Genomic DNA, 18296 nt, shown 5'->3' on the forward strand with positions numbered 1-18296 from the left:
TGCTTTGCCTTACTCCAAATTTACTATTCGACACAGACCCACCAAGGTGGCTCTGCATGACTTAATAAATCTGTCTTAAGCACTTCCGTTGCCCTGCGTCACCTTGTGTGACCCAATGGCAGTGCAAGGGCTGAGTAGATCTGGCCCGAAGTTTCACCTGCTATCTTCTACATTTAGTAAAAGGGTGTTACAATTAAATGAAAGATGCGTAGTCCAGAGATGTATATTAGGGTCACAGCTTTATTCTTCAGATAGGATCCAAGGTATGTCTCATGCTATGCCTCATACTATGCCCCAACAGGAGCAGCCTCCTCGCTGCTCAGCCCTTCCACACCAACTGATCTCTTCTTCCACTCAGACACTCTCAACATTCTGATGACATCACATAGACTGAGCAGCAAGGCAAAGGGCAGCAACAGAGAGGATGCATCTCTTGCTGCTCAGCCCATCCATTCCAGCTGACTCTCTCTCCAAGTGTTTGAGTTGGAGAGAGAGTCAGTTGGAACGGATGGGCTGAGCAGCAAGGAGGCTGCTCCTGGTGAGGCCTAATATGGATCTAACTTGTTTCCTTTAACCAACCAACAAAGAAGTAATCTTATGAACAAATCTACTATCCTGTTCTACATCACTAGGCCTATGTACCTTTCTTCTTTGTAACAAAGGGCATGCTCGTATTGAAGGGCATGAACCACGGGTTGTGACGAGCAAAAGCTTCTCTGGTTTCTCTGTTCTTACAAGGAGACTCCCTTTGTGGAAGTCAGTCAACTTCTGTCAAGAAGGCATGGTCTTTCGCTACTCATGAATATCATTTACAAGTACATAAAGGTACAATTATTGCATTAAAGTCCTGACAGAAAGCCAGAGCCACTGACATCCTCAATGCTATCTCTTTATAATAGGGCAGCCAGATTTACACCCATGGATCATCAGGCCATTTAACACCAGTAAATCCTAGTCATTAAATGTATATGAAAATTGATATAACAATTAAGGAGCAGTCTAATAAAGCGTCTCTTACGCCCGCCTCGAGTCACAGCAATCAAATCAAAAATAACTTCAATATTCAATATATTATCGTGATAAATTGTGCAAAAAATTAATCTTAAATGGAAATAATACACATTAGCCGTCCCTAATGAATATAGTAGTGTACAGTCTGCAAATTTGTCCAAGTAGACCTGTACAAATTGGAACATTTGTATGTAATTTCTCCCCAAAATATGTAGGCAAGTGGCACTGTTTAAGGCATTTAAGTGTATTACATTGTCAACGAGTTACATTGATGATACATATTGGCTTGGGACCTCGCTCCACCCTTACAAATCACTCTGCCACTATTTTTAGGCTGTGTTTACATTAAGTACGAAACTGACATTAACTTCCTGGTTGGAAACTCAACTTGGAACCTGCCCCTGGCGAGGCCAATTTCCGCCCTATTTTCTGATGTATTAATCAATCAATCAATGGCTTTATATAGCATGGCTAATCACCCTGGGGGTATCCAGGCGCTGGGAACACACAGGGCTCAGTCGACCAGCCAGATCTTCAGTGCCCTTCGGAATTCCAGAAGAGAGGAAGAGATCTGTAGCTGCAGGGGCAGGTTGTTCTCTGTTTTGGCTACGAGGTAGAAGAAGAAGAATCCTCCACTTCTGCTGCAATGGGTGCAGGGTGTGTGGGCGAGGGAGAGGGACATGGATCATAGCTATTTGGAAGATGGTGGAAACTGAGGTGTTGGTTGATGTAGGTATGTTCCCTGGTTGTGTCATGCCTTGTATGCATGGATCAGCAGTTTGAATTGACATCTTTTCTGAATGGGGTGATGGAGGTTCGATGAGGGAGGTTGAGGATGAGCCTGACTGTGACGTACTGTATGGTTGGAGTCTCTGCAGGAGGTGGGTGGAGGTCCCTGCATATAGAGCGTTGCCATAGTCCAGGCGGCTGGTGATAAGGACCTGTGTGATGGTGCATCTTTTGTGCTGGGGGAGCCACATGAAAATTCTCTGTAGCATGTGCAGAGTGAGGAAGCAGGCAGAGGAGACCGTGTTAATCTTGAACTTCATGGTCAGTTTGCTGTCACGAAAGCTGCTGAAGTTTCTGGAGTGTTCCGCGGATGTGGGTGGTCTTAGATCCGGGGGCCATCAGGAGTCGTTGTAGGGTGTGGCATCATTGCCAAAGATGCGTACTTCCATTTTGTTCAGCTTCAGGCAGTTGTCCTTCATCCACATCATGGCTCTCGTAATGCACCTGTGGAAGTTGGTTCTGTTGGTAGTGGGGTCTTTGGAGCGGGAGTGAATGAGTTGAGTATCGTCTACGTAGGATATGATGTTGAGTCTGTGGGATTGGATGATGTCAGCCAGGAGAGTCGTGTAGATGTTGAAGAGGGTGGGGCTGAGGGATGATCCTTGGGGGACGCTGCAAATTATGTCTTTGGGTTTGGAGGTGATTGGTGGTAGGCAGACATTTTGAGTTATTCAGCGGAGGAAGGAGGTAATCCATTTGAGCGTGTCTTTTTGTATTCTGATGTGGTGTAGTCTTGTGATCAGTATGTGGTTGGATACGGTGTTGAAGGCCGCCAAGAGGTCAAGGAGGAATCGGATCTCATCGGCTGCAGCTATAAGAGCGGTCTCTGTGCTGTGGTTGCTGCGGAATCCAGAATGAGAGGTGTTGAGGAGGTGGTTCTGTTCCAGATGGTTCATAAGCTGCCTGTTGATGGCTTTCTCCATGACCTTGGCTGGGCAGGGAAGCAGGGAGATGGGGCGGTAGTTTATGAGTTCGCTGGGGTCGGCTGATGGCTTCTTTAGTAGTGGTTTGACCTCTGCATGTTTCCAGTATGAGTATAACTAGCATGAAACCAGCCTATTCAAGGCATGTAAATGTAGCAGTTTGGTTTTGCCCCAATAATCCTAATGCGGAAGTTAATAGGATTTACCGGCACCACTCAGATTACAACTTTCCAGGTTTCATCCTGCAACTCTAGCTGCTGGAAGAAGCAGAAATCTCCCAGTGAAACTCAAAGGGGAAGAAATGCGGGAATCGGCATCTAAGGATTACTGCAAGTTATCCCCAAAAACATGTAATGGGGAGTACACCCCCCCGAGTTACCAATGCCATCATTATCGAGATGTATGGGTGTTATTATTCTATGCCTATGTCTATGTTGTTTTATTGAATGTTCTGCAACCTGACCTATATAACATTAACTCGGCCACAGTTAAACCCTTATGATAGGATATGCTCTGTTACTCTGTTCAGAGAGTGTGAAAATGTTCGGAACTGACAGATCAGGCATGACATTTCTACTGTATGATCTGTTCTTACTGGACCTTATTTTTGAAGAACCTTAAAGGTCTTAATACTGCCATTATCTCTCTCCAGTTGGATGAAAGGACTCTTTCTTGACTAGACCAACATACCTGAGCTGAATTCGAATACAAGACTGGCTCCTAATCCTTCTTACTTTCATATGCAGCCACAATCTTTGGAGTTGGATGACATAGCAAAACTCCTGACATTTGACTGAGAGAAAGAAGACTCTATTGAAGTTGCTGCTTCAAAGGCCTTGTCACCATGATGAGATAAAATTTTGAGATGCCAATTCCCATTCCCATTCATGAAGAATATGAAAAACTACTGGTCCCATGTGAAGACATGCTGCCCACAAGACAAAGAAAGAAAGAGTAAAACGATCTGAAGTTGTGATCACTCCAAAAATCTACAATGTCATAACCATTCTAATCAGAACAATACATACAATGTCCCCGTGAACTTGAAGCCTCCCCCTGGCTGGAACTTGGTTCTTGTGGAGTAGATAGATGATGCATCCTCTAGCATAGCGTGATTCTTCTGCTCAAGGAAAGCAATATAATCTCTTGCGCCAATAAACACCAGAATCGGTGAAACCCAACTTTCTTTTGAACAGCTCTCATAGTATACCGAATATGTTATCTCCTGAGAGTGAGAAATTATTACAGACTGTCTATGAAATTATGAACCTGAATACCTTCCTTGTGAGATCACCATTAATGGAGCCCGTGTGTCTTTGTAAAAACCCTGGGGGAAGCCTTCAGATCTAGAGGAAGGAATTTGATTTGCCAATGCTTAGCCCCCCAAAATTAATCTGAGAAGCTTCTGATGAGATTGCTTAGTGGGGGTATTAAGATATGCATCTTGAAGATCCATTGAAGCATAATCCATTTTGGCACTGTAGGGTTAATGTGTTGCAAAGTGTTAATTTTGAAGTTGGTCATCGACAAAAATAAAGTTGAGGTTCTTCGCATATATCACACGTCTGAAATGTCTGATGGTTTCTTCACTAGAAAAGCAATTGAGTACCATTCTATATCCCATTTTCCTGCATGAGAACTGGTACAATCTCCTTTCTCTGATGGAGAGAAATGTTCCTGTAACACTCTGCTCTTTTCCATGTAGAGAAGCCAAGCAGTTGGAAGATAACTTGTGTTGGACTTGGCCCTTTCTGTAGGGGCATCCCTGAACGTTTTGCCTTCACTCTCTTGTTTTCTGAACCCATTGTTATTGGCTTCATGACTCTGGTAACCTGTGCTAAAGTACTTCTGCTCCTTCCTTTAAACATGGTAGAATTGGCTTATATTCAATTGGCATATTTAATCCACTTGTAAGTCCCTAGTAAAGTGGCACTCCCTGTGCCCAGGGTCTGTAAATTAAATGCTACTAGTGGGCCTGCAGCACTGATTGTGTCACCCACTTAAGTAGCACTTTAACTATGTCTCAGGTCTGCCATTGCAGCCTATGTGTGCAGTTTTAAACTACTATTTTGATCTAGCAAAATAAACCTTTTGCCAAGCCCAAACCTTCCTTTTTAATACATGTAAGTCACCCCTAAGGTAGAACCTGGACAGCCCGGAGGTCAGGGATGTATGCTTTTTAGTTTTACCTGTCCTAATAGTGAAAAACTCCTAAATTCGTTTTCACTACTGCAAGGCCTACCCCTCTCTTAGGATAACATCAAAGCTACCTTAATACATTTAATAAGTGTTCATTTTCAAATGGGAACAGGTGCCCAGTTCGTGTTTGGTGTCTTGGTAATTGTACTGTAAAATCATCTCTCATGGTGAAATTGGATTTTAAATTACAATTTTGAAAATTACGCTTTTATAAAGTTGGCATTTTCCTGCCTTAGCCATTTAGTGCCTGCAGCTTGTCTTTGGGTCACATGACTGGGTGCAGCTGACAGTTGGGCTTTGGGTATTCCTCATAGACAGCCACACACAATAGGGAACTTAGGTGGGCCTGGATGGGCCATCACCGGCAGAATTGAAGGGCGGAGCTGGGCACAGCCCTACTGATACTTGAATAGGCTGTGTCCTGCCTCCAAACAAAGGGCTGCATACCCCCTGTAGTTATTCTGGAGCCAGGACAGGGAAAGCAGGATACATTGGGACTTCATAGGGAACCTCAAGAAGCTTCTCCCCCACTTCAAAGGAAGACCCAGGTATAAATACTGGACCCCAGACACCAAATCTTCAGAATACTTCTGGACCTGTGGATACTCTGCCAGGACGAAAGACTGTGGTGCTGCTGGAAGGACTGCCACTCTGCCAGACTGCTGCTCTGAAAGACTTCTGCCCTGATGTGCTGACCTGCTGCCCTCTTGCCGGGTGAAAAGGACTAAACCTCCAAGGGCTAGTTGGCTGGCCTCCTGACTAGAGCCTCAAGGACAGAAGGCTCCAACAACCTTGAAACCAGCACCTGGACTCTGCCATCTGTGAGTCCTACCCTGTCAAGTGGTGCCACCCCAGTCCTAGACCCATGGAAGTGGGCCTGAGGTGCTCTGCCAGCCCATCTGTGGATCCAGCAGATCCAACTCATCTCCTCTGCTCCGCGGTGCACCCCTGAGCAGAACTGACACATGACCTCTGCTGCAAGGATTCTCTGGATTCAAGGACTCTGCATCGACCTCACTGCCCACATTGGAGCCACCACCTGTGTGAAGCTTTCCCAATGCAAGCCCTTGCATCGCAAGTCTCTTGTCGACAGCATTCTCAATGACGTTGCAGCTTCTCGCATCGCAGCCTCACAGCTCTTCGGAACCGACGCATCACCTAGACGGCACGATGCATCCTTGACGTCAGACTTCGCATTGGAAGCCCTCAACTACGCAATCCTTGATGACAACGCAGGACCTCGCATCACACTTCTGCAGCTTCTTGGAACTGACGCATCACCTTGGCTTCGCCACGCACCCTCAGCGTGGGACCTCGCAATACTCGGCAATCAGGACTTATGGTACTTTTGTTCAGTGCGCTTACTTGGGTTTGGGTCTCTGTAGTTGGTCAGTGCTCCATTTCAGATCATCCTGTACTTGTGACTTTGTCCTGGTCCAGCACAACCAGATACCCACAGTTGGAGCTTTGTGCTTTTTGATGCTATTTTCACTGAAATCTTAAAACCTGCGTATTTTTGGTTCTACTGATTGAATTTTGGGCATTTTGGTCTTGTTTTATTTATTAAAAAAATACTCTATTTTTCAAAATTACCATGGGATTATTCTTGTCTGGTGTTTTCACTTTATTACCGTTTGAAGTGCTGCACAAATACTTTACCCATTGCCTCTAAATTAAGCCTGACTGCTCTGTGCCAAGCTGCCAGGGGGTCGAACACAGGTAAATTTGGAGTTTGCTTGTGTCTCAGCCGGACAAGGATTGTGGTTGCTGCTTGAGTAAGGTTTCACCCCACCTCAAGCCTTAACCTAATTTCTTACTACTTTGAATCTGGCAGGGTTGGCTGAAAGTCTGTTCAATACTCTTGAGAAACCACCAGTAGTACTAATTTGTCCATGCTAATTCCACTCTTGAATTAGAGCTAGTTAATCTTCCTCAAGGATTAAGGGCCAGATGTATCAAACAGTTTTACCCATTCGGGGGCTGATTCCGATCCAGGTCGGAAAGTACTCCGACCGAGCCGGATCCGGAGTGTTTTCTGACCGAGCCGGAGTCCTGCAGTCCGACCGAGCGAGTACGATGCGGCCTTATGCTGCCGGACTCGGTTCGGTCGGACTCCCATAGAAGTCAATAGGAGCCGGGCGTACGATGCGTACATGGGCTCCCATTGACTGAATGGGTACGTCGCAGACAAGTGCGCCCCCTACAGTGGGTATGCATCGGTGCCATCCCCACCATACATGCCTGCGTTGGGGAGACCTGTGTCCGAGTCATTGGTCTAAGGGTGACAGGGGGTCCGACACGGACCCCAAAGGCAACCACCCGGACGATTTGCGAGCCGGACACTCTGGCTCGCACAGGCTGTCCGATGTGTGCATCGTACTGGCTTGGTTGTGAATCGCATCCATTGCACGCCACGGTTAGCTTACGACCGAGACGTATGGAGCGGACACGGAAACGACTCGGTCGGTGAATTTCACGTAGCTTGCATCGTACTTGCTCGCTCGGTCGGCTGTACGAGTTGGCCGAAAAACACGCGTACGGCTCGTAGTTTTTCCAGCCAGATCGCGTTCGGTGCCCTTCCAACCCGAATCGGACCCTCTGTGTCTATGGAAAAATGTGTTCATACAGCTGGCTCTAAGTCAATTAAGATATTGGTATAGTCAGAATGTGGACATTTATCTGGAAGATGTCTAATAAATGGGTCCCCTTGAAAACCTCTAGGTTGAAAACAAGATTTATTCGAGGATGGTTCATATTTCATGTGTTTGTTACAATCATAATAACTAAGTAACAAGGGTTACCACTGGTATATGTATATACATTATATGATCATGCAGCAAATAATGCCACATAACATAAACACCTTAGATAATGTATCTCTCAAGCCATACAGAAATCTTTTTCAATGGGTTTCAAAAATGCAGTCATTTCATCATATTTTTAGAGAATTCTGTACTAAAAGCAAATGTTCTTAGTGCTCTAGTGCTAACACAGTGCCATCGAGAACACAGTGAAGAAAACTGTGTATACAAGTCACGACATTAGAGCAATGAAGAACAAATGATCATTGGTGCAGACTTAATCATATGTAATCCAACAGCCTGATCTAAACAGGCACTGAATAGGTTGGTCCAATTGCCTATTGCATGAGGGATGTTTCAACTCATATTGGTTTAATGGGTTGTCATCAGGGCAAACATCTTAGACTGAACGTGGACACTGTCAGTTGCAGTGTGGCGCTTATGAAATCATACTCAAACGCCAGATGCAGAGTAACATTGCAGTGACCAAATACTTTTTCCTGCTCTTCGCTGATCAAATTTCGACTGTTCTAAAATCTTTTTTCTCTAATCTGAAATCCTGCAAATTCTTGGTACAGCGACCAAATTGGCCCTCCCCCTTTTTTAAGATTCCACATCCTGATGATAAGAATGGGCTTATGGGGTAATAGGCAGGAATGAAATATGCTTGAAGAGAGAGTTCTGAATCAAAGACGTGTGGCCTCTTTGCAAATAGTAAGGAATGGGACGGAGAATTGAGCTGAGGAGGAACTTGATGATTTGTCACTTATTCCTGAGGCCTTGCTGTCTGTTTTTGAGAATTAAATATTGTCTTGTACTACAGCTAGGTGGTGTAATTGCAACTACACTGCCATTGATGCAATTTTGGCCCTTGTTTCTGAGGACAGCTATTTTCAGACATTTACACAGGCTATGAAAGACATCTTGTCCATATGCACCCTTTCGCCAACCTGTCAGAGGCTGCCAGAAACATCTCTCTATATCAGGCATATAGCAGTAGGTATAAAACATTGTGCTATGTGCTTCTTTGGGTTCTGTTGTATATCTCTCCTGAGTGGAGGGTCAGTAGAGATTCATCACCTGATTCTAAAGGCTTTTCTTCATTACTTCAAGTACTTATGTTAGGGCCTCATTTAGAGAAGGACAGTAACAGGACTTCTGCTACAAAATCTTCTTTAAGACTCTTCAGAACCTGTCTCTTTCTATGTGATTCTCTCCCTGATCATGCAAAGTCACAATTTTGAGATCGGCCCAAAGTTTCTCCTGAACTTTAGCAGGCCTAAGATCCTCCTCCACCTTAAGCTTATGTAATCTCCATCTCTCTCATGTTCTCTTTTTCTTTCTGCTTACGGCTCACCTACCGCCCTTCACGCTGTCATTCCTCCAGTCCCTCCTCTGCCCACTCTGGCTGGTGCGTCCGGTCTTATGGACTTGGCCTCACTTTGCCGAGGAGGATCAGGGCTGTGATCCACTAGCGTCAATCACTCCCTAGCGCAATATTCCCGCCTTAGTGGAGTGCACTTGCTCTCCTTTGAGCACGTGCCCCCGGGTGCGTGACAGCATTGTGCCAAGGCAATGATGAGATTGAGGTGGCCCCTTATCTAGCCAGAACCTTTCGTTCTGATGCCACTCTTCATTCTGTTATTTTGCCCGCTCTCTTTGCTCTCTGCCTCTCATCCAGCCCACTTCTCCTACCCCATCTTCCGGTATCGTTTGCAGCTGCCTCCTTTTTCTGCCCTTGAACATCTTAAGAGGCTTATGAAGGCCCTCTTCAATGGGGTGACCATCAGCAATGTAGCTAGGATCCATCGAAAGACGACCTGTCTCACCAGCACTGTCGCGCTTACACAGGCTCGTCAATAGCGCCTCCGTGGTGCAAGTAGGTCTTCACTGCCTGTGGTCCTAAGCTGGACACACCAGTGGAGATAGTACTGCTGGCTTTCTGGAACTGCTTCCTTACAGCCCACAGTGGGAGTAGGAAAAACACCCCCAGCAGTGCCCGCAGGGGACCACCTCTGCCAACCAGAGCAGGAGGCCAAACCTGGTGCATAATTGAGGAGATCCCAAAGATTACATGGGAGGAGAAGGCTGATACTTCCAGGCCGTGGCCCCTTTAAGCACAGTGCACTCTTGTGAAGTCAAAATGGAGGCGTTTTTACTCCTGCTGTGCAAGTCACACAATCCCGTAAACAACCCCCTTCAGCTACATCCTAATCAAACTAAGCAAGCAATGCGCACATGCAAGCTACGAACATGCATCACCCAGGTATATTGGTTTACAGACTTTTCTAGTGATTCAGCTACAAATAAACTGCTCAATAAACTGCTCCATTTACGCAGTATCCAACATATACCAAGTGTATCCTATTAACCTAACTATTATTCACCTATTAACCTAACTATGATTGCATTTGCCAAGAAAAGTAATGTTGCTTTGTATCACTGATTTGTATCACTAAATTGATGACCGCGCAGTCTTCCCTTCTTGCTGTAACCCTACATTCTGGTGTATAGTACTGGTATATAGTACTGCACCTCTTTGTATTTATTTATTTTACCACTGTATTTGTGTTCCTTTTGATCTCTGACAATTCAATTAAAGATTTGGAAAAAAAATGGAGGCGTTTTTAGGTTTCACCCCTCATCGGAATACTGCTGTAGCCAAGAGCGGCCTGGAACACACTGTTTCAAGTCGGGCTCGGCAGGTGCGCCTTTTCCTGCAGGTGTTTGTCTCCTTCCAAGACAGTGAAACCAGACGCCTTCACCGCACAGCAGAATGCCAACAAACCAGTGCCGGTGGCTGGCCCCGTAACCCAATACAAGTGCTTCGCACTTAACCCAATTGAACGACATTTTTGATGTCTTATTCCTAATTAATCTGCTATCACATTACGAGAAGTGAAAAGACACCCAAAACTCGTCAGCGCACACCTTCACGGGCCTCTGAAAAGGGATCCCCGGCCCCTCCTCTTCGTCACGCACGCTCACGTGTTGTGGCACTTCTGCGGCACGTGGAAGGGATTTTTCAAACCATTGAATACTCTTCTGCGTTCCTGTCTTTCTTTTATTTTAGCGAACTATATTGGTGTTTCCTTTATTGAAAAACACTTTATTGATCCTTAGTAGGGTGGCCGAAGATCTTTTTTTTATGACAAGCGAAAACGCGTCCATGTGCCCTGACAACGCAGTTTTAGAAACCTTAGATAATACCACTTTTTATGTGGAATAATTGTGAATGGTTCTCGCTAGCAAAAAAGCCAGTAACATGTAAATACAAATCAATTTGGAAAAAAGTATGTGGTAATGACCTTTCCCACATGTATGCCTCAAAAAGGGAAATCTAGACACAATGGGCCCAATTCACAGAACTAATCTGAGACAAAATCCTAAACTTAGTAGTAAAGTTAGGATTTTGTCTTAAGTCTGTCTTAAGTCTGTCTTAAGTCTGTCTTAAGTCTATCCTAAGTTTGTCTTAAGTTTCTCTTAAGTCTGTCTTAAGTTTGTCTTAAGTTTGTCTTAAGTTTGTCTTAAGTCAGTCTTAAGTCTGTCCTAAGTTTGTCTTGAGTTTGTCTTGAGTTTGTCTCAAGTCTGTCTTAAGTCAAATTTAAGACAAAATCCTAATTAAATGCCTTCTGTGAATACCAAAAGTAGTAAGTTTAGGATTTTGTCTCAGATTAGTTCTGTGAATCGGCCCCAATGCATTTATTAATACGTCTGAACACTATTCCAAGATTTAGCACACCTCTGTAAAGCATAGTGCCTTTGTGTTCTTGCGTTGGTTTACATTATTTTTTTTTTTAATTCCCACCTATGGGTTCAGACTCTAGACCGCCTTCATTCAGAAATAATTTTTGGGGATCTGTACACACTCTTCTAAGATGAACTGTTTCAAATGTGTATGTGAATATATAAGACTGTGGGAGAGGGCAATTTGCAGATCACACTAAGGCCTTCGTTTTGTGAAACTCAAGACTGCTGCAGTAATAATTTGATTCTCGTAATTGCGTTAAATCACAATTACTTCACATTCAGCTTTTTGGGGGGAAACAAGATGCGGAAACGGTGTTTCATAGGTTTTCCACATTTAACGGTGCTGACCCACATGGATTTCCTGTGCAGGGATGTGGTAACGGCTCCAATTACTTAACCGCAATATTTATTAATGCTGAAGCCATCTTCTTGGTCCACTTCGTTACTTCGTAAGGTATCACCCTCATTGCAGATCTATGAAAGCTTTTTTCCACCAAAACGCTGTCATGATACCCCTTTGGGGATGGAGCCAAAGAACATACATTTCCAAAACCAGTCCTGCAGGTAGAAAGCCAACCATTCTGTCAAACGGCAAACTCAACTGGGATGGAGCTAGATCTAACATGTGTATTTGTAAAGCGCACGTTCACCCCTAAGGGGGTATCTTGGTGCTGAATAACAGATGTTTATTATTGACCTCAGATGGATGAAAGGCTGAATGGACCTGCTGTGATGTGAACCTGTAACCATGAGGTTGAACACAGGCCCCTGCAGTGGATGCATTAGTCCACTGAGCCACCAGACCCGGCATAATATAAGGGATGGTATGAGAAAGATGGCCCACAGTAATTAAGATTAGTGGTAAGTAATCTGGCTACATACGCCCCCCCCCCTTACTTTGCGAGGATGTACCAAGCCAGAGCCATTCGACCGGACGCCCCAATAATTGACCAAAAAACACCATGTGAAAGCATTATATGTCAAAACATATAGTGTAACAAAGGAAATAAAGTTAGACCAAGGAAACAGATGATACCAGCAAAAAACCAAAATCCAACTGTCTATCGCCACCCTGGTGGAAATTATATTGACAAATGAAAGCAGAAAGCACAACCCAAGAGGCAGCTTTTCAAATGATAGAGATAGAACACCCCGAGCCTCTGCCCCAGAGGCAGACGTTGCCCCATGGACCTCCGATGCATGTATGTTGGAAGCTCAGCAACAGCAGAAATATAGGCTGCGGAAATGACAGATTCGGATCTATTTACTAAGGGAAGATTTAAGACTTTTTCTAACAGCAACCATGAAACTCTGCAGTCCTAGGCAGGAAGGTGGAGATAGCCCAGTGGAGATTTGATGTTTGAAGAGCATGCTCCTTTTCTGAAACCAGATCAAGAAAGATCAGGAAAGAAAGATGGAAGGGCCATCTCCTGTTCTAGATTCTGTTTGGAAAATACTTTAGGGATGAAGTCGGGACCTAATTTGAGTACCATGCTTTCAGGAGAAATTCACAGATCAGGAGGAACACACAGTAAACAACCCAGCTTTCCCAAACTTTCAGCCAAATTAATGGCTCTGAGAAATAGAACACTGAGAGATAAAAACTTCAAAGAAATGGCCCGAGGGATTTAAAAGGAGGAACATTCAAGGCAGCTGGTACCAAATGGAAATCCAAAGGAGGTACCGGAGATCTGGCTACAAGTCTAACCATAGACCAGCCCTTAAACAAACGTAAGGCAGTAGGCTCCAAGGGCCACATGCATCATTGTAAATTGCGGTCGCAAAGGGGCAGATTTGCAGAATCTGCCCCTTTGCGATCACAATTTTTGCATTTGGGATGCATCATCCCAATTGCAAAAATCGCAATTTAAGTAATCGCTAAAATTGCGATTACTTAAATTGTGATTGGATTCAGGGAATCTCAAATTGCGATTCCCTAAATGCAATGCAACAACCCCCCAAAAAATTACCATCAATTCAAAGTTGATTGTTAATTTGAGAGAACTTTGAAAAATGCACAAAAGTGCATTTTTCAAAGTTCTATGTTGCACACATACACGTCCTTGGGGCATATGTGTGTGCAACATGTGTTAAAATTGCAATTTCAGGGGTGTATCAGGGTGTCCTTTTGGCACCCTTGAAATTGCATGCGCAATTTGCGAGTACCTGTTTGGTACTCGCAAATTGCGCATGCAATTCCCATTGATTCCTATGGGCCTCTAGGCCTATAGCAATGAATGGGAAGCAATTCCTTATTTGCAAATCGCAATTTGCGAGTCACAAATAAGGAATGTGTAGGAATCGCAAATTCTTTTGCGATTCCTACATGCATAAGCATTTACAATTCCTAAATTGCAATTTCTAAAAAATCGCAATTTAGGAATCGCAAATGCACAGTTTGATGCATGTGGCCCCAAGTATTTTAAGAATGCCCTGATGGCTCCCACTGAACTCATAAGTTAGATACTGCCAGACCTGTGTAAAAACTACCTAAAAAAATTGAAGAACTAGACCCATTTAGCAATCTGAAGGCTGTACTCTCTGAGCCCTGCACCAAGACTGAAGAAAACCCCAAAAGGTGTTGTATACCTTTAAGATCGAGTTCCTGTAAGATTTCTGGACTCCCAGGGACATATCCCATAAAAAGAGGAGTCATAACTCTTCAAGAGCCAAGACATGTACCTGAGTCTCTGGGGAGTTGAATGTGGGAGAAGACAATTACTACTACCCAAGCCTAAACCTGATGGACTCTTAACATAAATTATTGAAGAAGGGGAATCCGGGGAAAGGCACACAGAATGCCTTCTGGTCATGGACCGGAGAGAGCATCCACCGCCCAAGTCTGGGGTCCCAAAAATTAGAGCACTGACTGGGAAGCTTGGCATTGTGTTGGTAGGGAAAAGAAGTTCAGAACAGGACAGCTGAACCTCATGCCTAACCAGGAAAAGTCTAGTGGGGAAAAAAGTCCAGAAAATAGGGATAGTGACTGCAGCTGGCATCTGTTCGACAGCCGAACAGACATCTTCCGAGAGAGACATGACATGACTCTCTGCCTAGTGTAAAATCTTGGTGATTAGAAAGATACATCCATTATACCTGGTGACACTCAGATGGTTGATATATGATTTGATCATCTTGTGGTCTGTTTGCATGAAAAGATCACCACTAGGAAACTTCACCATCAGACTTTTACCTAGAGAGTTAGAAAGTCAAGGCAGGAAAGGGTGAAATAAGAAAGAAGAGGAATATCGGAAGTCAAGGCAAGACGAGAAAACAGGAATAAAAAAGAATGTGCAAGAGTGAGTTAAAGAGACAGGAAGAGTTTGGTGGAGGAAGAGTGCGGCATGCAACCATGAGTAGGCAGCACTGGTAATTGGCAATCCAGCAGGATTCAGTTGGGCCCATGACTTATTTATTTCTACAAAACTAAGCACTGCAGACCTTTTGTTTACTCTTCAACATAATCTTATTATGGATCCTATCTTTCTTTCTGGAGTTCTTCATTTATTGGTACAACACGCAGTATAAACACACCCCGTCTGCTTAGTGCCTGCTTAGTGCTTAGACTCTAACTTACTCCAGACTTTTATTGTCTGCTTCACATTTAGTTTCCTCCATCTTATAACGGTGATTGAGGAGGCTCTCCAGCATTACTTAGTGCTCTATAAATAAAAAATATAAAATAAAATCAAAAAACGAATCAAATACATACACACCTGTGCAACAGCCCCTTTCTTTCCATTGCAACTGACATTCTGTCTACATTTAGAGCAAGATGTGTATGACGTATCGTATAATGTAGCAAAGAAACAAGCCAAGATGGCGACTGCAGAGCAGTGCATTTCTTAGATTTGTCGCACAGAGTAGGTGGTGTGCTGGGTATGGGAGTGGAGATTACGATGATCAGTAGATCTCAAATACTGGATTTCGGTAGTTTGGAGAAGGAAGTCCAGAAGTAGAGGACACATAAAAAAGACATAGCATGCTTTAAGTACTTTTACAAACTCAAAATCAGTCTGCTGTAGACATTTTGTAATTTGGAATCCAAAAGGTCCAAAATCTAATGTACTTCGTATTCATTCTTCGCTTTAACCCAAACTCTCAAACCCAACTTGAAAGTTTAGATCAAAGTGTATTTAAAATGCATGAGCAGTGGCACACACAGAACAGTCAAGACTAGCATGTGTCTAAATACCAATCAGAGGAGCAGCCAGTGTGTCACCAGGATGGGCCTTCGGATACTGTTTCCACATGACATCTCTGTAATGTAGTTAAGCTGCTTGCAACCTCCACCTTGAACAGGAATTTATGGTTCACCAGGCAGCAGCGGCCCGTGCAGGTAAGAGCATTAGGATGGTGGGGAATTTTGACAGACAACAAGGGTAAATTAATTATTTATTTAATGTTCCCTCGTGGTTGTCTGTCGAATACCCCTTCCCCCCGGCCCTACTGCTTTTACCCGCATGGGCTACTGCTATAACCAGGGAACTAAGAGAGAGTTGTGGGTAAAATTTGCAAGTTGGCACTAAAATTGCAAATGGCCAGTCCTTGGGACTCACCAGTAACTCTTTCTGAAGGAATGGAGCCTTTTAATAAATAATTAAATTCAAGCTCAAATCTTGGAGGCAAAGGTCTGGACGAATATCTGCGCTCTCGTTTACGGCAGGGACAAGGTGGGGATGTACATGATTGTATGGGTTATGATCTGTACCAAATGCAGTAAATCCGAGTATAATGTACACACATTTTCACACATCAAGTCAGGTAGTACACTGAGTAGGAATGTATGACGTTATTCCGCAGCCTTTTATCCCGCAGGGAATCACAACGCAGTCGTTACAACGACCGCGTTGTGATTCCGCATACCATTACTCCGCAAGTCGCAACAACGACTTGCGGAGGGAGGGCGCTGGATGCTGGAATAGTATAATTTACTATTCCAACTCCAGTCTGTGCGGACACTAGGGAAGGTGTTGGATTTTAAATCCAACACCACCCCCCCTCCGCAAGTCGTTCTTCCTACTTGCGGAGTAATGGTATGCGGAATCACAACGCGGTCGTTACAATGACCGCGTTGTGATTCCCTGCGTTTGAAAAGTTTCGGGGTAAACGTTGTTTACCACTGAGTAGACAATAAAGTGATTACCTTTCTTAGTAACTTGCTAATCAAATCTGTTCCTCATTCAACCACGTTGATTGCTTTTCAGTCAAGCTTTCTGAAGCTTTCTTACCCTTTTCAATAAGTGAGCATGGTATTCATCACATTTAAATGGTCAAAGAAGGGTTTGGTGGAGAGGGTACCCCAAGGCAACTGCGACTAAATACCCTCTCCCTCAAACTCATGGTTCTCAGGCCCAATGTAGAGCCGACCAAGTATGGGTGGTCGAAGCTTAGTCATTCGACTGTCCACCCATTTTAGGGTGGGCAGGGGGATGTCTTTTTGTTGCTGTTCATCACTACTAGGTAAATCCTTGCAGTGAGGGACTGTAACATTTTAAAAATGACCTCCACACTATGGGAGAAAGCTCCCATGGTGTGGGGTTGTTAATTTGTTTTACTTTTTTTTCAAAAACAAAGTCCAGCTTTCAGGAGTTTGATGGACTGCCATTCTGTTTGACTGAGTCTTCTGTCAAACTTTACAACATTGACAAGAACCGCTGTGATGGCCATTACTGCCACTGTTAAGAGATGTCTGCTGGGCTGGTGGACATCTCTAGGTTCGGAGTAATGGGATGTCTGTCAGAGTGACAGAGCAATTTATTCCGCCGCACTGATGGTCCTTACTCCGTCCTCCAAACTCTAAATCAGTCACTAAGTAGTTGATTGATCTAGATCTTTAGGGCAACCAAAATCACACTAATCTGCTGACCAACCATAAAGTCCTCACTGGTGGGATTGAGATTTAGTTTATAACTATAGAATAAACCAACTAAAATGGCTGATTTAGACTGGAATCACCCGGTCAAGTGCATTCATTTATATAGTAAAGAAGAAGTCATCCAGTTGAATTGATGTTAAGATTTATCGAACATGTATAATGTCTCATCACGCGAAATATCAGGTGTGTACCTTTCGGTAAACAGCGAATCATGACGACATGTTTTTTAATTATTCATTACAGAATAGTCACAGTGGTCCTGGTGGCCGTGAGTGTTGTGTGGATCCCCATATTGCAGAGTGCAAACAGTGGCCAGCTCTATGTCTATATCCAGTCTGTAACCAGCTACCTGGCGCCTCCTGTCACAGCAGTCTTTGGTCTGGCTGTATTCTGGAAAAGAACCAATGAGCAGGTAAGGCCCTTTAAATAGATTGTATATCCTGTGTGACTCAATTTACTGTACCATATATAGATAATCAAATCTGTAAAGGAGTATTCACTTAAACGGAAATAAATAGTCCAAGGAAACAGAAGAAATGTACATGACCAGAAAATATCTCAAGGGACTTGTGATCAAAGAAAAGAGAAGGAATATAGGTGGAGAACTGATCTAATAGAGAGAACGTTCTAAAAGTGGTGATCTGAAAAAGAAAAGTTCACATTTCCTCCTCTAGAAAACATCTTCTCCTTCAGAGTAATTATGTCTCTGATCACTTCCACTGACTTAAAAAAACTCCCCATTAGAAAACAACTCCTTGTGCTCCCTTATCCTCTCAAAGCTCACTTCTTTTTGGTTAGATCAATTATTTTCCTTTAGCTAATTTATCCTCTCAATGATGACTTGTCCCTTTGATTAGTTCTCCCTGTCGCTTCATTTCATTCATCCCTGTGATCACTTTACTTCTCTCTTATCACCTAATCTCTTCTTGATTGTTCCTTCTTCTT

General features: G+C 43.8%; 1 protein-coding gene across 1 annotated transcript in view; it reads left to right on the forward strand.

Annotated features, from left to right (window-relative positions):
* SLC5A10 (solute carrier family 5 member 10) overlaps positions 1 to 18296 on the forward strand; it is a 681053-nt gene that overhangs the window by 637899 nt on the left and 24858 nt on the right. The window contains exon 12 of the mRNA XM_085628993.1: positions 17595 to 17763. Within this exon, the coding sequence (XP_085485119.1) occupies positions 17595 to 17763 (169 nt within the window). The remainder of the gene's footprint in view (positions 1 to 17594; positions 17764 to 18296) is intronic.

Source organism: Triturus cristatus, chromosome 10, assembly GCF_964204655.1.
Source record: "Triturus cristatus chromosome 10, aTriCri1.1, whole genome shotgun sequence".
Taxonomy (NCBI): domain Eukaryota; kingdom Metazoa; phylum Chordata; class Amphibia; order Caudata; family Salamandridae; genus Triturus; species Triturus cristatus.